This window comes from Pecten maximus, chromosome 8 (genome assembly GCF_902652985.1).
Source record: "Pecten maximus chromosome 8, xPecMax1.1, whole genome shotgun sequence".
In the NCBI taxonomy this organism is placed as follows: Eukaryota; Metazoa; Mollusca; class Bivalvia; order Pectinida; family Pectinidae; genus Pecten; species Pecten maximus.
The window spans coordinates 41825329-41849808 of NC_047022.1; the positions used below are offsets into that span (position 1 = coordinate 41825329).

The 24480-nt window shown below is 37.0% G+C and overlaps 1 protein-coding gene across 3 annotated transcripts; it reads left to right on the forward strand.

Moving 5' to 3' along the window:
- Positions 1-1444: 1444 nt before the first annotated feature.
- On the forward strand, positions 1445-23802 carry LOC117333549 (adenosine deaminase domain-containing protein 1-like). 3 transcript variants are annotated; one of them, XM_033892884.1, is made up of 13 exons: positions 1445-1600; positions 2937-3068; positions 3795-4074; positions 4343-4455; positions 4784-4896; positions 6565-6685; positions 8860-9001; positions 10938-11067; positions 16226-16393; positions 16838-16953; positions 18565-18744; positions 19613-19841; positions 20200-23802. In XM_033892884.1, exons 2-13 carry the CDS (start codon positions 2958-2960, stop codon positions 20438-20440), a joined length of 1944 nt encoding a protein of 647 aa, XP_033748775.1. In that variant the 5' UTR covers positions 1445-1600; positions 2937-2957; the 3' UTR covers positions 20441-23802. The 3 variants fall into 3 exon arrangements, with proteins under 3 accessions (XP_033748775.1, XP_033748776.1, XP_033748777.1); XM_033892885.1 differs by having other exon boundaries at positions 1445-1586; XM_033892886.1 differs by lacking the exon at positions 1445-1600 and adding an exon at positions 1612-1791.
- Positions 23803-24480: the final 678 nt, after the last annotated feature.

Below are 24480 nucleotides of genomic sequence, written 5' to 3' on the forward strand. Positions count from 1 at the left end.
CAAGGAATCTAATCAATTATGTTCTCTTAATTAGAAAACTCCTATTTGATTCGTCCAAAGAAACTCCATGAACCAAATCCATTCACCTTTATAATCTTACATTCAGTTTACTGTAGATTTCAACTTTTACCAAAGTGTACAGGTTATTGTTTAACTTTTTCGAAGTTTCCTTTCTTATGAAGGCCACCAATATAAATTAAGCACTATCAATGACTGCAAACAGTGTCAATACCGCACTGCCAATAAGCGGAAGCTATGTCATAAAGAGTTAGTTCACTTTTATTGCAGTTTTGCCAGTGAAATATAAGAAATTTATCAATATGATAAACTTGCAGCGATGAGCTATGAAAATATATATAAGATTTTGCAGTGAAAATATAAAATTTTGCATTGAAAATATAACTTTTTCAGTGAAAATATAAGCTTTTCGTTTTTGACCAATCGATCAGAGCGAACCTTTGTATTCACCTCGTTGAAACTTGCCGATCAAAGCGAGGATAGATAAATTGGTTATTTTGCTGTATTTATGAAATATTCAGACTAGTTTTCGACGAAATACTCACTTGACGTTAGCTATTCATGCACACATTCTCCGATAACAGCAGAATACGCTTAAATTTCGCTGGTCAGTCCTTTTAAAATGACGCCGTCGAGTTGACGTAGAGTAACGTCACAAAGAGACGATGTCATGAATTATGTTAACTAACTTTATGTATATTTGTTACTTTGTGTATAGTCCTTATAAGTGCAAATAAAGAACGATTTGATAATTTTTTTTAAGAACAGATCGAAATTATTTTTTAATAAATCATTGATTTTTCAAAAATAAAAAGACAATTCCTGATATGGAAAATCGGATTCTTGATTTAAAAAATAATGACAACAAAATGTAAAAAAAAAAATGGATAAATAGCAAAACGGCGCCTTCTGAACTTTGGTCAAAACCTATTTAGGTTCTGTATTTTCAAATTGGAAAAAATGCATGTTCAAGAGAGATAGAATCTACGTGTGTTTGATGTGTTTTTCAGTGCATGACTTCAAAGGCCCTCTCAAGTTCAAGCACGCAAGTCTTGTTACAGATCTAGAGTGCATCATGTCATACATTATATACATGTTATTTCAGGAGTCGAGTGCTAAAATGTACACGCAAGCACTTGTTTTGAACTTGTTTTAAAATGTCTAGCGCATTTACCAGTAAATGTCCATCAAGACACAGGCGTCTGCTGCTAGTTAGTATTGATAGAAAAAAATATATTTTAGTATGTGTAGGGGCTAATATTGTTTACGATTAATACTAACCAGAAGCAGCCGCCTTTGATCTAGCTCTTCATACTACGAGAAGAGATCATGTAATGTACTGGAATAAATCTGTTGGGTAAGAAATGGCGTGCGCACCGCCATTCATTCTAGACTCTCTAGACTCTACGTGAGAGTAATACAAAACAGCTGAGAAGTCCCGGAAATACAAATAAATAGTGGAAATCGTCGGTCTAAATCTCGGATTGGCACGGTCAACTACATGATTTTATATTTATTTCGAACTTTATATTTGGTCTAGCAGTTTAGAAAAGACAAAAAGAATATAGGTAAGGTAACGCAGGTGAGCAAAAAATCTTGAGTTTTGACACAGATTCCATAACTTCAAGTATCGTAGAAAAAGAGATACAGCTGTGTGGAAGGGGATTTCCCGCATTTTCCCATACTTCAAGAACTTGCATGCATTGTCGAAGTTTCAGTTCAACAATTGAAGATGATTACGACGTGCAGCCAATCTACTACGCCTAATACTAAGTAATTAAAGTCTATAATCTAATGCTTATGATCGAAATCAATAAAACATTTCACAGCTTTTCGGTTGGTAAGTGACAATATACTATGGGGCGCCGTTTTACTATATATTCCCATTTGGTGATATCACCTATTCAAATGAGTGATATCACCTATTCGAATAGGTGATATCACTTAAGAACTTTTTTAAGTGATATCACCTATTCGAATGAGTGATATCACCTATTCGAATAAGTGATATCACCTATTCGTTTCATTAAGTGATATCACCCATTCGAATAGGTGATATCACTCATTCGAATGGGTGATATCACTTATTGAAACGAATAGGTGATATCACTCATTTGAATAGGTGATATCACTTAATGAAACGAATAGGTGATATCACCAATTCGAATAGGTGCTATCACTTATAAAATTTCATAAGTGATATCACGTATTCGAATAAGTGATATCACTTTGCAACATGTTACACATGATGGAATTGGGGAGCATACAGTTTTCCATATTTTATAAGTGATATCACTCATTCGTATAGGTGATATCACTCATTCGAATAGGTGATATCACTTAAGAATTTTATAAGTGATATCACCTATTCCAATTGGTGATACATTGTATCACCTATTAATGTATCACCTATTCCAATTGGTGATATCACCTATTTGAATGAGTGATATCACCTATTCGAATAAGTGATATTACCTATTCGTTTCATTAAGTGATATCACCTATTCGAATGGGTGGTATCGCCTATTTGAATGGGTGATATCACTTATTTGAAAAATGAATTGGTGATATATCACCTATTCGAATAGGTGATATCACTGATTGAATAGGTGATATCACCAAATGGGAATAAATAGTAAAACGGCGCCCCATAACAATAGGCCTAAATCACAAAAACTGAAAAAAGTGCGTTGGGTTAAAACTAACCCCAGCGTACAACCTATCTTAGACTATATACTTATGTATCAAGTTGGGAACTCCCTTGGAAAGTTGAGACAGTCTCAATTTTGCGACACTTCTTTGTATTTTACGCTTGAGTTCACCCTAAATCAAATAAAAATTCCTGTCTGGGGACTTTTCCCTGTTCTTTCTCACATTACTCTGCCTTAGAGATGTTACTATGTTGATTGTGATTACAGGCACCACACAAAGACCAGACAATGTTCCAGGCATCCAAGAAAGCCCAACAGAAGTACATCCCTGGGCTGACTACACGGCCTGATGACCAGCCATTGCCGCCTGGGGCTAGTCAAGATGTGACTGTGAAAGAGGTGATCAATATATTACCATAACAAGTCGTTTATGTATTACTATTAATCTGTATCCCTGGTAAATACTAGCCGCAATATACCGCTCGGCTAGAGAGATCTTCTCTTTAGCTCGATCAGTTGAGCATAAGACAGCTAGTAAGCCAGATATCCCAGGTTCGATCCCTAGCAGAGGCAGTTATCTAAATTTGATTTATCATGCGCTTTGTTACATTGGCGCCCATGTAGGGACTCAGGAATGATACTCATCACTGCTTGCGAAAGTATCGCTGTTACCCCTGGAAACTCGAGGACGAGTTCTTTCCTGGAGGGGGAATATGTAACCCTGGTAAATACTAGCCGCAAAATAACGCTCGGCTAGAGAGATCTTCTCTTTAGCTCGATCGGTTGAGCGTAAGACTATAGCTAGTAAGCCAGAGGTCCTGGGTTCGATCCTTAGTGGAAGCTAAGCCAGAGGTCCCGGGTTCGATCCCTAGTGGAAGCAGTGATTTAAATTTATCATGCGCTCTGTTACAAATCAAAATCTTTGTGTTTACTTTTCAGTTATCAAAAAACATATAAAGGAATAACAAAACGTAGTAAATAGTATACTAGTAGCAACTGTACAATTCAGATTGATTTTATTTATTTACCTGTGGGATCATGGTGAACGTGTATGTAATACTATAATGGTGTATTTTAAGCTAAAAAGTCAGTTTGAACAACATGAACATGTGCTTTATTTTTCAGATCCCCTCAGAACTGATTGAAAACTTTAAGAATGGTACCAAACAGCCTGTCATGGCAATTCATGAATATTGTGCCTTAAAACGATGGCAGCTTTCTTTCCGAGAGGTAGCATCAGACATACAGTCATATGGGACACAGTTTGCCTTGACCTGCTCGGTAAACGGGAAGGAATACCCACAGGGATCAGGGAGGACTAAAAAGGATGCCAAGTCTAATGCCGCTAAGATAGCGCTGTCAATCATACTGGATGTCTATGATGAGGTTGTTGAGGACTCTGATGGTATGAAAGTGTTTAGATATCTTCTGCAAATGCATAACAGTATATAAGTCATTGCTTTGATAGAAAAAAGAAAAATATAGAGATTTTCACCAATGATGATTGTGGAAACAAGAAAAATATATAGAGATTTTCACCAAAGACGATTGTGGAAACAGGCATCAGTGTAGGGGAATTTTGGTGCTATTTAATTTGCAAATAACTATTTCATTTACACCTTTAATTAATATAAGCTCAGTAGAATGACACATTAACCGATTTTGTTTTTAAGATGAAACTGTGATGTATGACTCCATGGGGAGGAAGCTCTGTACTAGTACAGGTATGACACAATATGAATCAGCTGCCAAAAAAAGTATCATGAGGCACCTAAACATGGAGCAGGTAAATATAGACACCACTCTTATTTACAGTGTAACTGCTTATTAGTTAATTCTTAAAAATACTTCTACATGATACTAATGTTGATTGATCAAAATGTTCCACAAATATTGAATATGGTAAAATTTCCGTATGTTAGAAAATTTTTTTAGTTTTCTCTTTCACATGTTGGAGTTCTGTAACACATCTTTTAATAGGGCTGTTTAAATAACATATGCTTTCTAAAAGTAGTGTTTAAAAAACGTCAAAATGAATAATAAGACCCCCCATGAGAGCTAGACTTGTACACAACTTCACTACTAATTGGTTTGTAAATTGTCCGTTACTCCAGCATTTAGGAGGTCAACCCCAGGAACAGAATCCTGTCTCAGCCTTACAACAGTACTGTGCGCAGCATAGCATGCCATTTGAAATAGAGGTCGGTGATGAACCAGGGCCAATGGGGTAAGTGTATGTCAACACCACACATTGTCATGTTTAGAAATGTGTGTATTCCAATCTGTGACTGAGGTACTGGTTACATCCGATTAACCACCCACCACCAAAAACTTTATCTTTTTATGATGATGGGCATAACTTGCCCAATGTGTTTCCCATACTGTCATAGGAAAATATCGGTTTGAACACAGTTTGGTTTGTTTTTGTTTAACGTCCTATTAACAGCCAGGGTCATTTAAGGACGTGCCAGGTTTTGGAGGTGGAGGAAAGCCGGAGTACCCGGAGAAAAACCACCGGCCTGCGGTCAGTACCTGGCAACTGCCCCACGTAGGTTTCGAACTCGCAACCCAGAGGTAGAGGGCTAGTGATAAAGTGTCGGTACACCTTAACCACTCGGCCACCGCTTGAACACAGTCCATCATAGGTCCTATCTCATTGATGAGACTCAACCTACAACACATAATAGATGTTGTCCTTCCCCCAATATATACATAGTTATGGCCATGTTCACCATATCATGTGTATCTGATTGTATCACATATAAATGCCTGATTTTCCTTTGTAACTACGGTCAAACCTGCTCTAACGACCCCCTGTATATAACGACTGCCTGTCTATAACGACCGATTTTAAGATTTTGAGATTTTACTATATAACGACCCTCTGTATAGCGACTACCTGTCTAATGTGACTAACAGCCGGTGATTTTGGAACGGCGGTCGCTAATTTGTTTTCTATATATAGCGACCGATTTCTGTCGGCCATCTTCTGCTCTCGGCAGTCATCCCTCATAAAATCCCTGGAAAATTCAGACACATCGACCCTGGCCTAATTATACAAACAAAGGACCACCACAACCCTGGCCTGATTATATAAACAAAAGACCCCTACCACCTGTTAGCCTATACTTACTGTAGCTGCCCTGGCCTGGGGCTCAGTGAGAGAGGAGTCGGGTCACCATGCATGTCGGTATTACATTACAACTGTGTATAGGTGGCTTCATTTGACACGGTCAGATAATTTTGTGATTACAACTAGGATACATCACTTCCATAACAAACACTGGTCATATCTGTCAACAAGATTTACTCACATGAAAGCCAATAATGCCTTTCTTAATCGTAGCTGTCGGTACTAGCGTTTGTACTGCCGCCATCTTTAATTAGTCACTACTAATAAAAAGCCGTAAACTGCCAAAAATATCCGGATTTCAATTTGGGTCAGAAAAAAAATCTTTTGGTTTTAAGAAGTTAGACTATATCACAAAATAATTAGTAGTAACACAAATATAATTAACTAATTAATTATTGTGTATTCTTTTTCTTTATTCAAGAAAGAAAGGGAGATAACTTGATAGATACATATAGTATTATTTCAGAACAAAATATTTTTTAAAAAAGTATCCATAAGACTGGTATTCTGAATATCCTGTTCAATGACAAGTTATTTATGGCAGTTTCACGTAAATTGGTTGGTGCGATAATTTTGACCTGTCTATAAAGGCAACCTGTCTATAGTGACCGTTTTTCTGCCTCCCCTTGGGCGGTCGTTATAGACAGGTTTGACTGTATACCTGTTAAGATGATAGAATGTTACATGTGTTACATATAGAAGGGATATCTCTGAGCTGAAGAGTGAAATGATATTGATGACTTTTTGTTTGTAAACATGTAGGTACGAAGCATTTGTGTTAATTAATGACGATATCATAGGAGAAGGAACTGGTAGCAATAAGAAAGAGAGCAAACGTTTGGCCTGCCAGAGTGCCCTAGACCATCTCACACAGCAGGACGAGGTAGGATATACTAGTACAGGTCCATTGGATTTGTATTCAATCAGAAAATATATATACAGTGATTCATGATCACTAAACTCAGCAATCACTAATCATTTGGTTCAGAATGTCAGTAGTGCAGTCAAACTTTGATGTTTTGAAGTTCAAGGGACTAACAGAAAAACTTCTAAACAGCAGGACTTCAAATTATTCATGGTTGACAAGAGATAGACAAATAATCGATTTATCCAGATATTTATGTATAAATTTGAAATGTGACACTTTGAGTATGGGTGAAGACATCGCTAATTGTGTGCGTTTAAAATTGATCCCCTAGTTATACTGTTCCATAAAATTTACTGATCACTGATTTCAATGGTGGCTTCGATCATCAAAGACAATTACTGGTATGTTATACTGTAATGATTAAATGCCATGGGTTCTAAATACAGAGGAGCCCACTTATTTGCATATCGGTTATTTGAATATCCCGCTTATTTGCATAAAATTCTCAGGTCTTTTAATCCCGTGTATTTGCATCGACTAAAACACCGACTCCCGCTTATATGCATATAAAAATTCCAAAAAATCGAAAAGTTTTAATTGATTTTAGGGTATTTTTGTGATTTTCCCGTAATAAAAGTTTTATGAAAAGTGTTTTTAACTTACATATTGATTGGACACGATGTACAACGTTATCTAATCATTGGTTCCCACTTCGTCAAAACAGGTTATGTTCGATGCATCGATATCGACATTTAGTTATTATCCAGACCATATCAGTAGCATTGTGAAGAAGAATTACTGAATAAAATATTGATATGTCTCATCTTTTGATGAGATTTGTTTATTTATTATAGCATCGATTCAAACCTGTGTTCTGTGCACTTGAACACTCACTGAGGCAGGTTGCGATCGCCATGATTGTTTACTAGGCGCGTTGCATTGTGGGGGCATATGTGTAAGGAACGACAACTCTTTGTGTGTGTGCGCCATTTTCCAAAACAAACCCAAACGACAATGCACATCTCACGGTCATTTAAGACAGTCTATTGCTTAAGCAGTTCATCATCTATGATCAAACAACTGATATACTCATAGCAGGAACAAAACGCATCTCAAGACGATAATGAATGTTTATTGAAACGATCACATTGTACATCGTAGTGCCAACCCACGCGTGTATGACCGATTTCGGACCCACAGACTCGGAGTGACAAGTAGTAAACGATGAAGTACAAATGTATATGCAAATATTTGTACATTTACAAAGAATAACAACCCATTTATTTCGTATTTACTCTTATATTTTAAATAATGTTTTTTTTTAATATGTTTTTAATGCAAATAACGTAAACAATCATATAGCGCCCGTTTTGAGTACCTACCTGACGATCTACATAGTGTATAAGAGGGGCCAAAACCCAACTCCGCCTATACGAATACTCCGGTTATTTGCATATTTTGTCATGGAAAAAGGGCTATGCAAATAAGCGGGTTGCTCTGTACACCATTAATCTATGAATTGGGCCTGATTATTAATTAACCCTATGATCGGGAGTAGACAACACATGCTATCGTTATCCCTATTGTCAGTCAGGGCGTTGGTGGGAGGGGTATGAAATCCTGTCGCTGAGGGTGGGTCACGACAAACACTTGGCCTGTAGTCAGAGCAGGTAATTTTTTTTGCTTGAATCATGAGATGTCAATTACCAATTATATCATAGCTAATGGTCCATGAAAAAAGTTTGATACATCGATAACTTCGATTTGTAAAAAAATTTGAATAATTCATAGGTTCGTTAGTAGCCTTATATAGTGAGAAATTCAAGACCAAAAAATTAAGGAAATCAAATCAATGAAGTTTGAATCATATAGGTTTGACTGTATTATAAAAAAAAATTGGTATATTTGTAGTAGGATTAAAATGCTGTTAAATGTCAAGTCCTTATAGGCACCATCTGTCAGTAGTTTGTATTGTCTATATTGATAATGAGGGGAATTGTTTAAACAGGTAAATGTGTAAAAAAAAAAATTGAAATAGTTCGTAAAAGAAAAACATACTGTCATCATAAGTTTTGTGATATTTTCAATGATTTGTATGGTGGAGATTTTTAGACCTGTATGTATGATGGATTTGTTACTCATTGAATGAGACCAAAACTTTTTATCCTGCACACCATATTGAATTGAAGATGAGAAAGGCAACAGAGGTAGTGATGACAGAAGAGGACAAGATAGCTCAGATATGTGGCCTTAAACTTGACAGTATGTTTAAAGAGGTGCCCCTGCTGTCACAGTGTAAGACGTCACTTGCAGCCTTCATCATCAAAAGAGGTAAACCCCTCATGTTATAGGCCCTTATCTGTTAACATGGAACACACTAATGCTGAACATTTTGGCATTGATAATTTTGTGAGGCTTATGGTATTTTTCCATTCTGACATATTTTGAATTCTTATGTCAACATCATGAATGCATTTTGACAATATTAAAATTGAAAGGAGACACTAAAATAATAGGTTTATAAGTAGATGTAGCTTTTGATATATAAGTTATAATTTGTAAACAAACCTCTGTTTTTGCCTGTTACTGGCCTTCCCAGTATGATTTATATGTAAACCATGATTGTCAGACACCCACGGTTGATTGTACAAGGTTACGATACACATCACCCATGGGTCAACTCAGTGAAAACTATGAATAGAAACCAATCAACATAACTCCTTTCAGAATAAGAACTCTTCAGTTTAGAGGGGGAAAATATTGTACACCTGCATGTAACAATATGGCTGTGCCTATGAAGGCGTGTATGCCTGTTTTATTGATGGTTCTTCATCTCTGTCAGACAAAATGGTATCAGAATATTATTCTGTTGAAATGGTTTAAAGTCGTTGATATTAAGTTTCTGAGACACATTTTCGAGATCACTTGCCACCACTGTTGTTGATATGCAGCTTCTATAAAGTGTATGTAACATTCAATCTGATTGGCAGGAATTCTGATAGGAAAATGTGACAGAGCCAATCAAATATCTTCTTTTTAGAATGAGGATTTTTCAGTGAGTTGACCCTATGGTTGATAAGTGTAGTGAAATCACACGCTGGTATCTGGTGATGCTAAACAATTAACAAAGAGTAAAACTGAGAAGTATTTAGCGCACCCAGGATAGATATTCAGGTAACAAAAATATCAAAACACAATCACATCGAAATATGTCAATCTTACATCATCTATGCTCAGGGGTTACGATCACATCGAAATGTGTCAATTTATAACCTCGATACTCGGGGGTTACAATCACATCGAAATGTCTCAATCTACATCCTTGATACTCAAGAGTTACGATCACATCGAAATGTGTCAATCTACATCCTTGATACTCGGGAGTTACAATCACATCGGAATGTCTCAATCTACATCCTTGATACTCAGGGGTTACGATCACATCGAAATGTGTCAATCTATAACCTCGATACTCGGGGGTTACGATCACATCGAAATGTGTCAATCTCCATCCTCAATACGCAGAGGTTACAATCACATTGAAATGTGTGGATCTACACCTTGATACTCAGGGGTTACCGAAATGTCTCAATCTACATCCTTGATACTTAGGAGTTACGATCACAACGAAATGTGTCTATCTACATCCTTGATACTCAGGGGATACGATCACATCGAAATGCGCCAATCTACATCCTTGATACTCGGGGGTTACGATCATATCGAAATGCGCCAATCTACTACCTCGATGTTAAGGGGCTTTGATCACATTGAAATGTGCCAATCTACATTCTCGATACTCAGGAAGGGGGCTACGATTGCATCAGTATGTGTCAATCTACATCCTCGATACTCTTGGCTTATGATCGATCATAACCTATGGAGTATTGAGGATGGCTGTACATGTGGTAAAGTATTTCCATGTGATCATGTCCTGTAATTGTGCTCTATGGTATGGCTCAAATTTGGCCTAGCCAAAGGCGCTGAGTTCGGTTTCTATAATTGAAGTATTTATTTTTTCATATTTTTTTCTTCGTAAGAGAAGGATGAAGTTTTATTGGAAATGTACATATTATACCGTTTTCTTGTTTATATGATAAACATTTGTGTACCGGGATAAACTTTTTTCCATGTTTAACAGCTATGTCTCTCTAAATTAAAGTAATAATAGAAAATTTATTTAAAAAATATTTATTATTATATATGTCAATTAAATATGATGTGAACCTGATAATAATTTTTGGGATTTTTTATTGATATTTTACAGGTGATGGAAATGGTGAGGTGGTTGCTGTAGGAACAGGTAACTCCTGTATAGCAAAGAAGTTTTTAACATTGGATGGCCGGTGTTTGATTGACAGCTATGCTCTAGCTATGGCCCGAAGGGCATTACGAAAGTAAGTGTGGATATTTCTAACCTGTTACCTTAGTGATAAGTGAAATAGTTGTTTAACCCTTTGCCACATGTAAGCGCCTCTGGACGCCTTTACCCCTTGCCACATGTAAGCGCTTCCTGACGCCTCTGCATTATCTCCATGTAAGCGCTTCTCGACGCCTCTACGTTATCTCAATGTAAGCGCCTCTCGACGCCATGCCGGTTCGGTAAACTTAGACATGGAAAATCCCGTGATTGAGAGCGACACCTATCTGGAAGTCCCTGATACTATTTTAAGAAGATATCAATGCATCAACCAATCAGATTTGTACACGTCATTCATACGAAAGTTTTTGAATAAATTAACCTAGAAAGTGTGAGTCAAGTGTGTAGAAAAGTGTGACAACAACGAGGGTGATGGCGGCTGTGGCTACGATTTTGCGCGACATTTTTGACGACGATGATGATAATTTAGAGTTCGATGGCTTTGGACCTGAATACATTGAGTCAGATATTGATCTTAACGATGTTCTAAATGAACTGTCAACAGATAACGAGTCCGAAAATGAGGACGAACGGCGACTAGTTGTACCGCCACCATTACGTAATGTTGACCGAGATTTTTCGCCGATCACAGTAAATGATTTTGTTAGGGAAACGGGGCCAGTACTTCCAGAAACTTTAGATGTTGATACTGCAAGTCCCATTGATTATTTCTACCTTTTCTTCAATGAGAATCAGTTTCCACCATAGCTCGACACACTAATAACTACGCTCGCCGGCATTTGAAAAACGAAGGTAGATTTGACCCAAAATGGTCGGATACACATTCCTTCGTCGCGACATCGGATATAAAATATTCTAGGGCTTAAGCCTGAACTGTTGAAAAATTCTTGTGAAAACTTTGAAAATTCAGTTTGTTTCATTTGGGAGTTAATGTTGAATCAATTCATGTACAGGAATTCAATGAATTATAAATTACATTGTCAAAATATTTTGAAATTTTTCTGTTCTGTTTGTATACAGCTGATTTCGTGGTTATGTGTTGTTGGTTTTATAAAGAAAATAGCACAGAATTAAAATTTAAGAAATTCTGAACATAATTGTAACTTACTAAAAATGTCTAAAACAACTATTTCACTTTCAAAATTAGGTTTAGAAAAATTAATCAAAACAAAGCTTAATTTCTCAAAAACTGCCATTGAGATGGTGTATGTACATTTCAGTCAGCGCAATAATGTTGCATTGCAACAATGTATCTTTGCACTATTGGCACAGAGTGCTGAAATGTTATAACCTGCATGTGGCAAAGGGTTAAGTACCTGAACTTTGCATGCTGGGATGAATAGCTGTAATTTAAAAGTGCATTCAAATGAATAACTTTGGCTGGCTTAAATAAACAGTTTCTCTTTAATAATAGAGAGGCCTATACTCGTGGTGTTAGACCTTTATCATACTAGAATGAAGCAATATTAATTTTGGGTTCCACTTGAATGACCCAACAAACTTCATAAGTCACATGAATCAAATCTTCCAATTTAGAAAGTCCTTTTATAATCTGCCGAACAATAATTAAGCCCTTTAGAGAAAGATATTGCCGACTTTGAAGTTGTTTATACTAGTGACTATATAGTTAGTAGTTACCCTCTGTAGTTTTATTAGCTCACCTGCCCGAAGGGCAAGTGAGCTTATGCCGTGGCGCGGCGTCCGTCGGCCGTCCGTCCGGCGTCAACTTTCCATTCAAGCAACTTCTTCTCAATAACCAAAAGGCCTAGAGACCTAATATTGGGCCTGTAGCATGCTGGGGTGAAGGGCTACCAAGTTTGTTCAAATGAATGACCTTGACCTTCATTCAAGGTCACAGGAGTCAAAAAGGCTAAAATCTTCAAACGACTTCTTCTCAACAACCAACAGTCCCAGGGAGTTGATATTGGGTCTGTAGCATGCTGGGGTAAAGGGCTACCAAGTTTGTTCAAATGAATGACCTTGACTTTCATTCAAGGTCACAGGAGTCAAAAAGGCTAAAAAAAAATTAGACGACTTCTTCTAAATAGCCAAAAGACCCAGGGACTTGATATTGGGTCTGTAGCATGCTGGGGTGAAGGGCTACCAAGTTTGTTCAAATGAATGACCTTGACCTTCATTCAAGGTCACAGGAGTCAAAAAGGCTAAAATCTTTAAACGACTTCTTCTCAATAACCGAGAGTCCCAGGGACTTGATATTGGGTCTGTAGCATGCTGGGGTGAAGGGCTACCAAGTTTGTTCAAATGAATGACCTTGACTTTCATTCAAGGTCACAGGAGTCAAAAAGGCTAAAATCTTTAAACGACTTCTTCTCAATAACCAAGAGTCCCAGGGAGTTGATATTGGGTCTGTAGCATGCTCGGGTGAAGGGCTACCAAGTTTGTTCAAATGAATGACCTTGACTTTCATTCAAGGTCACAGGAGTCAAAAAGGCTAAAATCTTTAAACGACTTCTTCTCAATAACCAAGAGTCCCAGGGAGTTGATATTGGGTCTGTAGCATGCTGGGGTGAAGGGCTACCAAGTTTGTTCAAATGAATGACCTTGACCGTCATTCAAGGTCACAGGAGTCAAAAAGGCTAAAATCTTTAAACGACTTCTTCTCAATAACCAAGAGTCCCAGAGGCCTAATATTTGGCCTGTAGCATGCTGGGGTGAAGGGCTCCCAAGTTTGTTCAAATGAATGACCTTGACCTTCATTCAAGGTCACAGGGGTCAAAAAGGCTAAAATCTTCAAACGACTTCTTCTCAATAACCAACAGTCCCAGGGAGTTGATATTGGGTCTGTAGCATGCTGGGGTGAAGGGCTACCAAGTTTGTTCAAATGAATGACCTTGACTTTCATTCAAGGTCACAGGAGTCAAAAAGGCTAAAATCTTTAAACGACTTCTTCTCAATAACCAAGAGTCCCAGGGAGTTGATATTGGGTCTGTAGCATGCTGGGGTGAAGGGCTACCAAGTTTGTTCAAATGAATGACCTTGACTTTCATTCAAGGTCACAGGAGTCAAAAAGGCTAAAATCTTTAAACGACTTCTTCTCAATAACCAAGAGTCCCAGGGAGTTGATATTGGGTCTGTAGCATGCTGGGGTGAAGGGCTACCAAGTTTGTTCAAATGAATGACCTTGACCGTCATTCAAGGTCACAGGAGTCAAAAAGGCTAAAATCTTCAAACGACTTCTTCTCAATAACCAAGAGTCCCAGAGGCCTAATATTTGGCCTGTAGCATGCTGGGGTGAAGGGCTCCCAAGTTTGTTCAAATGAATGACCTTGACTTTCATTCAAGGTCACAGGAGTCAAAAAGGCTAAAATCTTTAAACGACTTCTTCTCAATAACCAAGAGTCCCAGAGACCTAATATTTGGCCTGTAGCATGCTGGGGTGAAGGGCTCCCAAGTTTGTTCAAATGAATGACCTTGACTTTCATTCAAGGTCACAGGAGTCAAAAAGGCTAAAATCTTTTAAACGACTTCTTCTCAATAACCAAGAGTCTCAGGGAGTTGATATTGGGTCTGTAGCATGCTGGGGTAAAGGGCTACCAAGTTTGTTCAAATGAATGACCTTGACCTTCATTCAAGGTCACAGGGGTCAAAAAGGCTAAAATCTTTAAACAACTTCTTCTCAATAACCAAGAGTCCCAGGGAGTTGATATTGGGTCTGTAGCATGCTGGGGTGAAGGGCTACCAAGTTTGTTCAAATGAATGACCTTGACTTTCATTCAAGGTCACAGGAGTCAAAAAGGCTAAAATCTTTAAACGACTTCTTCTCAATAACCAAGAGTCCCAGAGACCTAATATTTGGCCTGTAGCATGCTGGGGTGAAGGGCTACCAAGTTTGTTCAAATGAATGACCTTGACCTTCATTCAAGGTCACAGGGGTCAAAAAGGCTAAAATCTTCAAACGACTTCTTCTCAATAACCAACAGTCCCAGGGAGTTGATATTGGGTCTGTAGCATGCTGGGATGAAGGGCTACCTAGTTTGTTCAAATGAATGGCCTTGACCTTCATTCAAGGTCACAGGGGCCAAAAAGGCTAAAATCTTTAAACGACTTCTTCTCAATAACCAAGAGTCCCAGAGACCTAATATTTGGCCTGTAGCATGCTGGGGTAAAGGGCTACCAAGTTTGTTCAAATGAATGACCTTGACTTTCATTCAAGGTCACAGGAGTCAAAAAGGCTAAAATCTTTAAACGACTTCTTCTCAATAACCAAGAGTCCCAGAGAATTGATATTGGGTCTGTAGCATGCTGGGGTAAAGGGCTACCAAGTTTGTTCAAATGAATGACCTTGACCTTCATTCAAGGTCACAGGGGTCAAAAAGGCTAAAATCTTTAAACAACTTCTTCTCAATAACCAAGAGTCCCAGGGAGTTGATATTGGGTCTGTAGCATGCTGGGGTGAAGGGCTACCAAGTTTGTTCAAATGAATGACCTTGACCTTCATTCAAGGTCACGTCGATCAAGTATGCTTAAATCTTTAAATGACTTTTAGTGAAAAGCCAAAGTGCAGAGAGACATTATATTGGTCCTGTAGCATGCTTTCAAATAACTGCAGGATCCATATATGAAAAGATCACTGCATTGCAGGTGAGCGATTTGGGCCCATTGGGCCCTTGTAGAAGGTTAGTAACTGACTATATAACAAATTTATTGCATCGTTGACCTTTGGTATGTTAAATAGCACAGGTCATAATAAGAATGAAATCATACGGAAACACAAAAACATTTAAATAAGCAATCCAATCTCTGTTGTTGAAACATTTCAAACTCAACTTTCTGTTTCTGCTTATTTACATTTCAAACTCAACTTTCTGTTTCTGCTTATTTAGACAATCTCCTAGAAGTTTGCCAATGTCTTACCAACTATAAAAGGCTCTAATAAATGTCATTTCGGGATGATATCCTTCCAAAAAAATATACACAAGAATGTGATTGTTCTGGTATATTTGAGAAGGCGTACTTTGTATTCTAGACCTGATTATCTAATTTCAAAGTGACGTAAATTAGCCGATATCTTGCCTCTTAAAAAAATTTACTGACCCCTTATAGTCTCATAAGGGTCACCATGTGACCTGATTTTAACCAGTCAGATACATTTCTGTCGTAGGTGCACTAAGTTGGGTTAGTGTTATTTGTAATGTTACTTTTGTTTCTTTCAGATATTTCTTCAAGGAGATGAAGAGTTATTATGAAGGCAGCAAGGTTTTATCAATATTTGAACAAATATCAGAGAAATCGTGTATGTTAAAAATGAAGGACTACATAAGTTTACATCTTTACCTGAGTGAACCCCCGTGTGGAGACTACGGATACTACACTGAAGTGGAGTAGGTAGAACTGACTGGGAAAATCGTCTTATTAGAAAAATAAATCAGAGAGTGGAATAGAGAAAATTAAACAGGAAATTTGCCTTGTTAGGATAAACCCCTAGAAAAACACAATATATTTAGTGAAACCTGTCGGACATTTGAGTAGGTTGTATTGTATATTATAAATTGAAATTACATTGATCACATGTGGTCAGATAAATATATTCCAAATAACCTCAAGTGGAAAATATGAAGTAATGAATCATTTAATTAAAGGATCTCGGCAAATTACAAGGAATTCATACATATCAGTAAGATGTCCAAAGTAGGGTTCCAATTTCATTAAATATTCTGAGAGAAAAATATTGTTGATTATTTATGTACAAAGGGTATAAGATTTATAGGGTTTTACATCTTTTACACGAAAACGAATTTCAGATTGACTGTATGTTGTATTGACAGGCCAACACCTAGTCCACAGTTGACTACAGAACAGAAAGAAATGGTTGGAAAAGGAGCTCACTTTCCAGCTTTCAGTGAAGACCTTCCTGGCTGGCTGTGTATCAAGAATAATCTCCGTAAGGACTAATTACATGTTATTGCTAACTATAGTAGTGCTGTAATGTTTTCGGGCTCTAGTTTAAAACTTAGCTTCAGTAGTTATTAGGGAAGTGGAATTATAACATCCCCAGACGTACAGAATTACCTCTCTGTGTTCCTGTAACCAGCACATCACTAAGATATACTATGTTATGCTGTACAAATTAACACAGGTTTTCATTTACGTAACTTTAAAATCTTTAAAATCATAGCTTTAAAATCCATATAGTATGGAAGACATAGATTTGTTGAAGAAACTTGCAAGTGTTATTTTGATAGATGTAGCTGATAAAAGGAAGCTTGTGTTTTGATCCCATTGAAAATGTTATGATTGCATACATTGCAAAACTATTGAATAAAATTGTGTTTAATGTAGTCATTGCCAAAGCAAATGACAATTTTCTGATGCAATTGAACAAAGGGCTCGAGACTAGTCTACATCCCTAATTAAAATTCACATAAAACTGGGTTCTAAAAAATGTGTTATTACCTTTACGTGTATTTGGAAATCCCTGGCCAATTTAGCTTTCGAAATATCACACAAATGAGTTTTTCATAAGGTTCTAGAATCCAACAATGCAGTGCAAAACTGATGCTCTGATTAGATGTAAACAAACGTGGCTGAACGAATATGAGCTAGAAAGAAAACAAAAATGGAGTCTGCCACAAATGATTATAATGATTATCACACAGACAGCATTCGACTTTATCTGAAGCCTTCGCTGTGTGATACCCTATCTGAAGCCTTGAATGATCGCTGTGTGATACCCTATCTAAAGTATGATCGCTGTGTGATACCCTATCTGAAGCCTTGAAGGTTCGCTGTGTGATACCCTATCTGAAGTATGATCACTGTGTGATACCCTATCTGAAGCCTTGAAGGTTCGCTGTGTGATACCCTATCTGAAGTATGATCACTGTGTGATACCCTATCTGAAGCCTTGAATGTTCGCTGTGTGATACCCTATCTGAAGCCTTGAATGTTCGCTGTGTGATACCCTATCTGAAGTATGATCACTGTGTGATACCCTATCTGAAGCCTTGAATGTTCGCTGTGTGATACCCTATCTGAAGCCTTGAATGATTGCTGTGTGATACCCTATCTGAAGTATGATCGCTGTGTGATACCCTATCTGAAGCCTTGAATGATCACTGTGTGATACCCTATCTGAAGTATGATCACTGTGTGATACCCTATCTGAAGCATTGAATGATCACTGTGTGATACCCTATCTGAAGTATGATCACTGTGTGATACCCTATCTGAAGCATTGAATGATCACTGTGTGATACCCTATCTGAAGTATGATCACTGTGTGATACCCTATCTGAAGTATGATCACTGTGTGATACCCTATCTGAAGTATGATCACTGTGTGATACCCTATCTGAAGTATGATCACTGTGTGATACCCTATCTGAAGTATGATCACTGTGTGATACCCTATCTGAAGCCTTGAATGATCACTGTGTGATACCCTATCTGAAGCCTTGAATGATCGCTGTGATCTTGATTAGATCCATCTTGGCTCTGTATATTACACCCCTAGTTTGAAACCTAATTGAATTACTGCTGTCTCGTCTTTCAGAGGAAGTGAACCCAGTGGAGGAGGAGGATACTGGACTTCAGACATTGGCTGACCTTGAGACAGAAGAACTTTCTGTGATGTCCTGTAGTGACAAACTCCTACTGTGGAACGTTGTTGGCATCCAGGGGGCCCTCTACTCGTGTTTCCTACAGCCAGTATACATCAAGTCTATCATCGTTGGTAAGGCAGATACCCCGTATCCTAGACTTGTCTTAAAAAATGTCAAACATTGTTGGTAAGGCAGATACCCCGTATACTAGACATGTCTTTAAAAAATGTCAAACATTGTTGGTAAGGCAGATACCCCGTATACTAGACATGTCTTAAAAAAATGTCAAACATTGTTGGTAAGGCAGATACCCCGTATACTAGACATGTCTTCAAAAAATGTCAAACATTGTTGGTAAGGCAGATACCCCGTATACCAAATTCTTACAAAAAGTGTAAGATAAACAGTCTTGATACAAAGTTCTGCTTATTATGTTGTGAATTGAAATCTATACTTTATTTTATATCTAAAACCCAATACCAATTTCTGAAGTAACAAACCATTTCCTCTGGTCCCGTGAAACTTATTACAAAAACGTTTTATACTTTATCAAGAAATAAAGTCAATCAAGAAATTATTTTACATTTTCATTGTCAGTATGAATCAGAATTAAATAACATTCTCCAAGGAAAAGTTTGTCTGTGATATAAATGTCTTTTGATGTATGGTTACAATACATTATAAGGGCTACTCAAGTAAAACATCTGTTGACCCCATGTTTACCTGGAGGATACATCAGTAGTTTATGTAATTCTGAAAACGTTGCCAAGGATAGGAATGACTTATAATAAGGCCAGGCAGATTTTTTGCTGGAATAGATGAAGGAAACTCACTCAACATCATGGAAACTAAAGAAAGGCAAAAAATTTAAAAACCATGAAAGAAACAAGCTCCCAATACCAGTTTTTATCTATAGATACATTAGGTTTGTGTTTTTTTAGTGTTTAAATATTTTTATCATAATTGATAAGGTGAATTAATAAGTTTTTTTTTTTGTAGAACGTCATTTTGACCACGGCCACTTCTGTCGGGCAGTTTGTTGTCGTGTGTACGACGTTCTTCAGGAGTCCTTGCCTCCACCATACCACATGAACCACCCCACACTGACAACCACCTCCTTACCCTCCCCTGATATGGGAGTCCATGCCACTCCTCTGTGTATGAACTGGTCCCAGGGTGACGAGAAAGTTGAGGTCATTGATGGCAACACCGGCCGAGCATCTGACATGTATGTTATCGTGTTGTATATTGATGGAGTCGAGGTATAAGAATGCAAGGTCCCCCAGGCTTTCTGTCAAAAGTTATATTTCTCAGTTCTCTAGAAAATTGTCATCAGACAGTGGTACCTAATGTAATTATTATGATTGAGCACTTTCTACATACTGTTTGTTCAGAAATTAATTTGGATGTGTCAGTTGATCATTGCACTATAAATCTATTAACCTTTGGGAATTGGAGTACTGTAATGTATTGTAATTGTTACGTTTACAGCTTTCAATCGTATGATATAACATATTCCAATATTTTATCTAGACAATGTAACTAGACATCATATTAGAAGTATTTTATTACGCTTCATGTTACAGTTCCCCACACAAGGCTGGAGCCAATGGTGCGAGTCGCCTGTGTAAAGCTGCGTTTTTACACAGATATAAGGAGCTGGCTAAAGTCACACAACAGTATCAGCTGCTAAAGGTTCCCTCTGTCGCAGTGGCAAAAAACACTGCCAAAAACTACCAGGCTGCCAAACAGGCATTCTTCACTCATTGTGCTCAGATAGGTATAGGCAATTGGGTTAGAAAACCTGCGGAGGTGAATAAATTTTGAAAGTGAGAGGAATCAAACAAGAAATACATGTATCATCAAGTGTGTGAACTATTTAGTGTGTGAGAGGCTACTGAATGGAACTGTCAGAGACAAATGTCTCTCTGACTTCTTTGTTCTTTGTGATAGAATAAGTGATTGATTGAATCAGGGACAAACATAGATGGATTAGGGACTCACTAGTTTGGAGACTGACATCTCGGTGCTTTTGTATTTGTGCACTGACCCGAGAAGGTATGACTATATCACTACTACTATATATACAAGCAGTCATTTAAAATTGGAAAACAAATTGTATAATTTTATGAAAGGTCTGCTAATTGATGTAAAATTAAGTTTTGCCTTTTTCAAATTCGTTTGCTATTAAACTTCATGATCACAAGCAATGTAAATGTATTCAGGTTTTAATTGATTCAATATTTGATGCAAAATTATAATAAGTTTATAACAAAAATATGTTTCAAAAACGTAATCGATGCACGTGGAATTTATTAAACTTTACCAATCCAACAATGAAAAAGATTGGACAGGTTTTTTTTTGAGAAAAATGGTTCACAATAAGGTACTATATTTCAGTAATATTTGTTATTTACTATGAACAATAAGAGACCAATACGTAAAATCAGTGATTCTTATGCAAAATTTCATCAATTCACTCAATCATTTGCTAGAAAAACTCAATCAGTGCACGTGGGGTTTATTCAGCTTTTTACAGATTCAAAACTTATAACGATTGGAAGAGAATTTTTGGAGAAATGTGCTTCACATTAGGGTAGTGTATTTAACTCAATGTCATCACGCCACGCCATTACTAACAGATAGAGACAGTTTCCAATCCCTGTATGTATGTCCCTGATTGAATGTATTGGAGGGGGGAGGGGGGGGGGTTCCCCTCATGTCAATGACCTACCATTTCATTCTTTTAATTTGGTTTCTGTTTCTATATGATTGGTCGATGATAGTGCTACAACTCACAACTTACAGGTAATGGATGGTTGACATGTACTAGATATCAAAGTGTGACTTGTAATACAATAATATATATGGTAGAATCTACAGAGGTAGTGTGCCCTGGTACACAATGATATACAAATGTACATGTATATGGTAGATTCTACAGAGGGGGTGTGTCCTGGTACACAATAGTATATTATATATGGTAGATTCAACAGAGGTAGTGTGCCCTGGTACAGAATGATATATTATATATGGTAGATTCTACAGAGGTAGTGTGCCCTGGTACAGAATAATATATTATATATGGTAGACTACAGAGGTGGTGTGTCCTGGTACACAATGATATATTATATATGGTAGACTACAGAGGGGATGTGTCCTGGTACACAATAATATATTATATATGGTAGATTCTACAGAGGGGGTGTGTCCTGGTACACAATGATATATTATATATGGTAGATTCTACAGAGGGGGTGTGTCCTGGTACACAGTGATATATTATATATGGTAGACTACAGAGGGGGTGTGTCCTGGTACACAATGATATATTATATATGGTAGATTCTACAGAGGGGGTGTGTCCTGGTACACAATGATATATTATATATGGTAGATTCTACAGAGGGGGTGTGTCCTGGTACACAATAATATATTATATATGGTAGATTCTACAGAGGGAGTGTGCCCTGGTACACAATAATATATTATATATGGTAGATTCTACTGAGGGGGGTGTGCCCTGGTCATTCAAGTACCAGGATATAAAACAACCCAACTTTAAACATTGTTGAAGGGATAGCAACAAATGTATAAACTATTGAAGCAATAGAAACAAAGTTATACAATGTGGAAGGGATAAAAGCAAATGTTTACACTATTGAAGGAATAGAAACAAAGTTAAACAATGTTGAAGAAATAGAAACAAAGTTGAACACTGTTGAAGGAATAGAAACAAAGTTGAACACTGTTGAAGGAATATAAACAAAGTTTTACCTAGTTGAAGCAGAAACACAATTTTATAGTACTGATTAGATATCACTTGTTACTGTTGACTTCATTGATGTTATATCTTCAGTTTTTACGCGATTGTACTGATAAAAAAACTTAAAATATAACTTAAAATATACTTTCCTTTCCATTCAAAATTTTATATTTGTATTGAAACATTTATTTTAATTAGAAAATATATTCAAAAAGGTACCAGATAGTTATCTATAATGATAGTAAAGCCCTTACTTTTTATTTGTCTCTTATAATCTGACAGGTGTATTAACATAGATGGTAGTACTTTTTATTTGTCTCTTAAAATCTGACAGGTGTATTAACATAGATGGTAGTATTACATGTATGTGGGCTGATCATGACTGAAAACTTTTATTTCAAATGATCTCTTAGAAACCTGGTAGACTTCATTATCATGTTGTGGAGCTGTGTTTTCCTACAATATGTCTCCGTGTCCTTTTGGCAACAGGCTGGTGTTTATTGTATCTGGTGGTACTTTTGTTGATTTTGAAGTAAACAATGCTGAGTATAATTTATAGTGATTAATGAAGATTATAGATACTCCTAGTTACATCCTCATTAATTCAGGGGTTCCATCCACTTTCACTCTCTACACCCCTGTAATATATTTCATGGCAAAATTAAAGACTTAGTCACGGCTGCCATGTGGATAAAATAAAATTACTGATTCGATTCTTTGATGTTTTCCATACGAAATTTGGGTTGCCATACTGTTAAACTGACTGACTTTTAATTTGGTTGTCACTCCTCTGTAACAATCAAAAGATACACACCAGCGTAGTGGTGCGACACCAATCAAATAGCTAGGCGTGTGCCTTCGATTTTGACGTTACATATTCCAGGGGTGCATAGAGTGAAAGTGAACGTAATCCCAGGACTTCATTGTATCAATGATGACAAACCTGTAGTCATAGCCAGACTAAAACCAGTCGCCATGGTGACTTTTATGCAGAAAATTCCCATTGAACAACTGCATTTATTTTCACGTATGTCCACTTGGTCACTGACATATCTTAACCTTGGACTCTTCGTAGGAATAAACTGTTCCTAATTTCTTTCATTGTTTAATTTTGTGTCCGGTACATCTGTTGGTATGTAAGGTGTTCTGTACCAGATATAGGTCACTGTTAACTATGTTTCCCTACAGTAATATGGCTGTTTTTATTGGTGTATTGAAGGAGGTTTCATTGCTTGACCTCTCTCTGAAATACTGAGTCTTTCATGTCTAGATTAAAACCATGCACCTTGCCCACTATGTTGTTTTAATTTGACAATAATCCAATACTTACTGTGCAAGTTCATGCTATAGAACATAATGATTTTATGCAATGTGTTGTACATGCGTTTTTTAAAACATCAATAAAATTATTTTTTCAAATTTGTACTTTATTATGTCTTTGTCCGATGCCTCCATATTGATCACACACACAAATCCACACAGTTTTATCTCCTCGTGTATCTCCAGAAAGTACATAAATAGCTATGTTGTTAAGCCAAAAGCTGGATTTTAATAGATAATCTCGCCTGGGCCCATATTCACACAAAACATTATCCTTACAATACTCCAGTACCAATATTGATATTTTACTCCAGTACCAATATTGATATTTTACTATGTGAATATCAGAAGATAAATTATTATTCACAAACAACTTCAGTACTTAACTTTTTTTAACCCACTATCAGATGGCTATTCAAATCACTCGTCATCTGTCTCAACATCTATCAATTTTTGTTATTACTTTTCTCAAATTTCATATGTAGACTACCCTTGGTCCCTAGTTGTACAATGACGTGACAAAGTCCAGGAAAGCTATATTGCTACATACCCCCGAATTGGTGTCCGTAGACAGCTAGGCTAAACTTTTTTTATAAAAGAACATTGTCTATTTGATAAATGTGTTCCTTTTGACCAGGCTTTTCCATTGGTTCTAATTCGTAGACCTGTCGACTTTCAAACTACTTCCAAATTTGTTTAACCTTGTCCACTGTGTGTTAACTTTGAGAAAAGGCTTTCATATTTGACATGTTTCTTGTTATAAGACCTTTCCATTGGTACG

Bases quoted from the DNA above. Each gene is read 5' to 3' on its own strand.
- LOC117333549 (XM_033892884.1), top strand. From the start codon at position 2,958: ATGTTCCAGGCATCCAAGAAAGCCCAACAGAAGTACATCCCTGGGCTG. The intron at 6,686-8,859 runs GTAGGATATACT...ATTGAATTGAAG, and splicing joins ATCTCACACAGCAGGACGAG to ATGAGAAAGGCAACAGAGGT. The intron at 16,954-18,564 runs GTAAGGACTAAT...CTCGTCTTTCAG, and splicing joins GTGTATCAAGAATAATCTCC to AGGAAGTGAACCCAGTGGAG.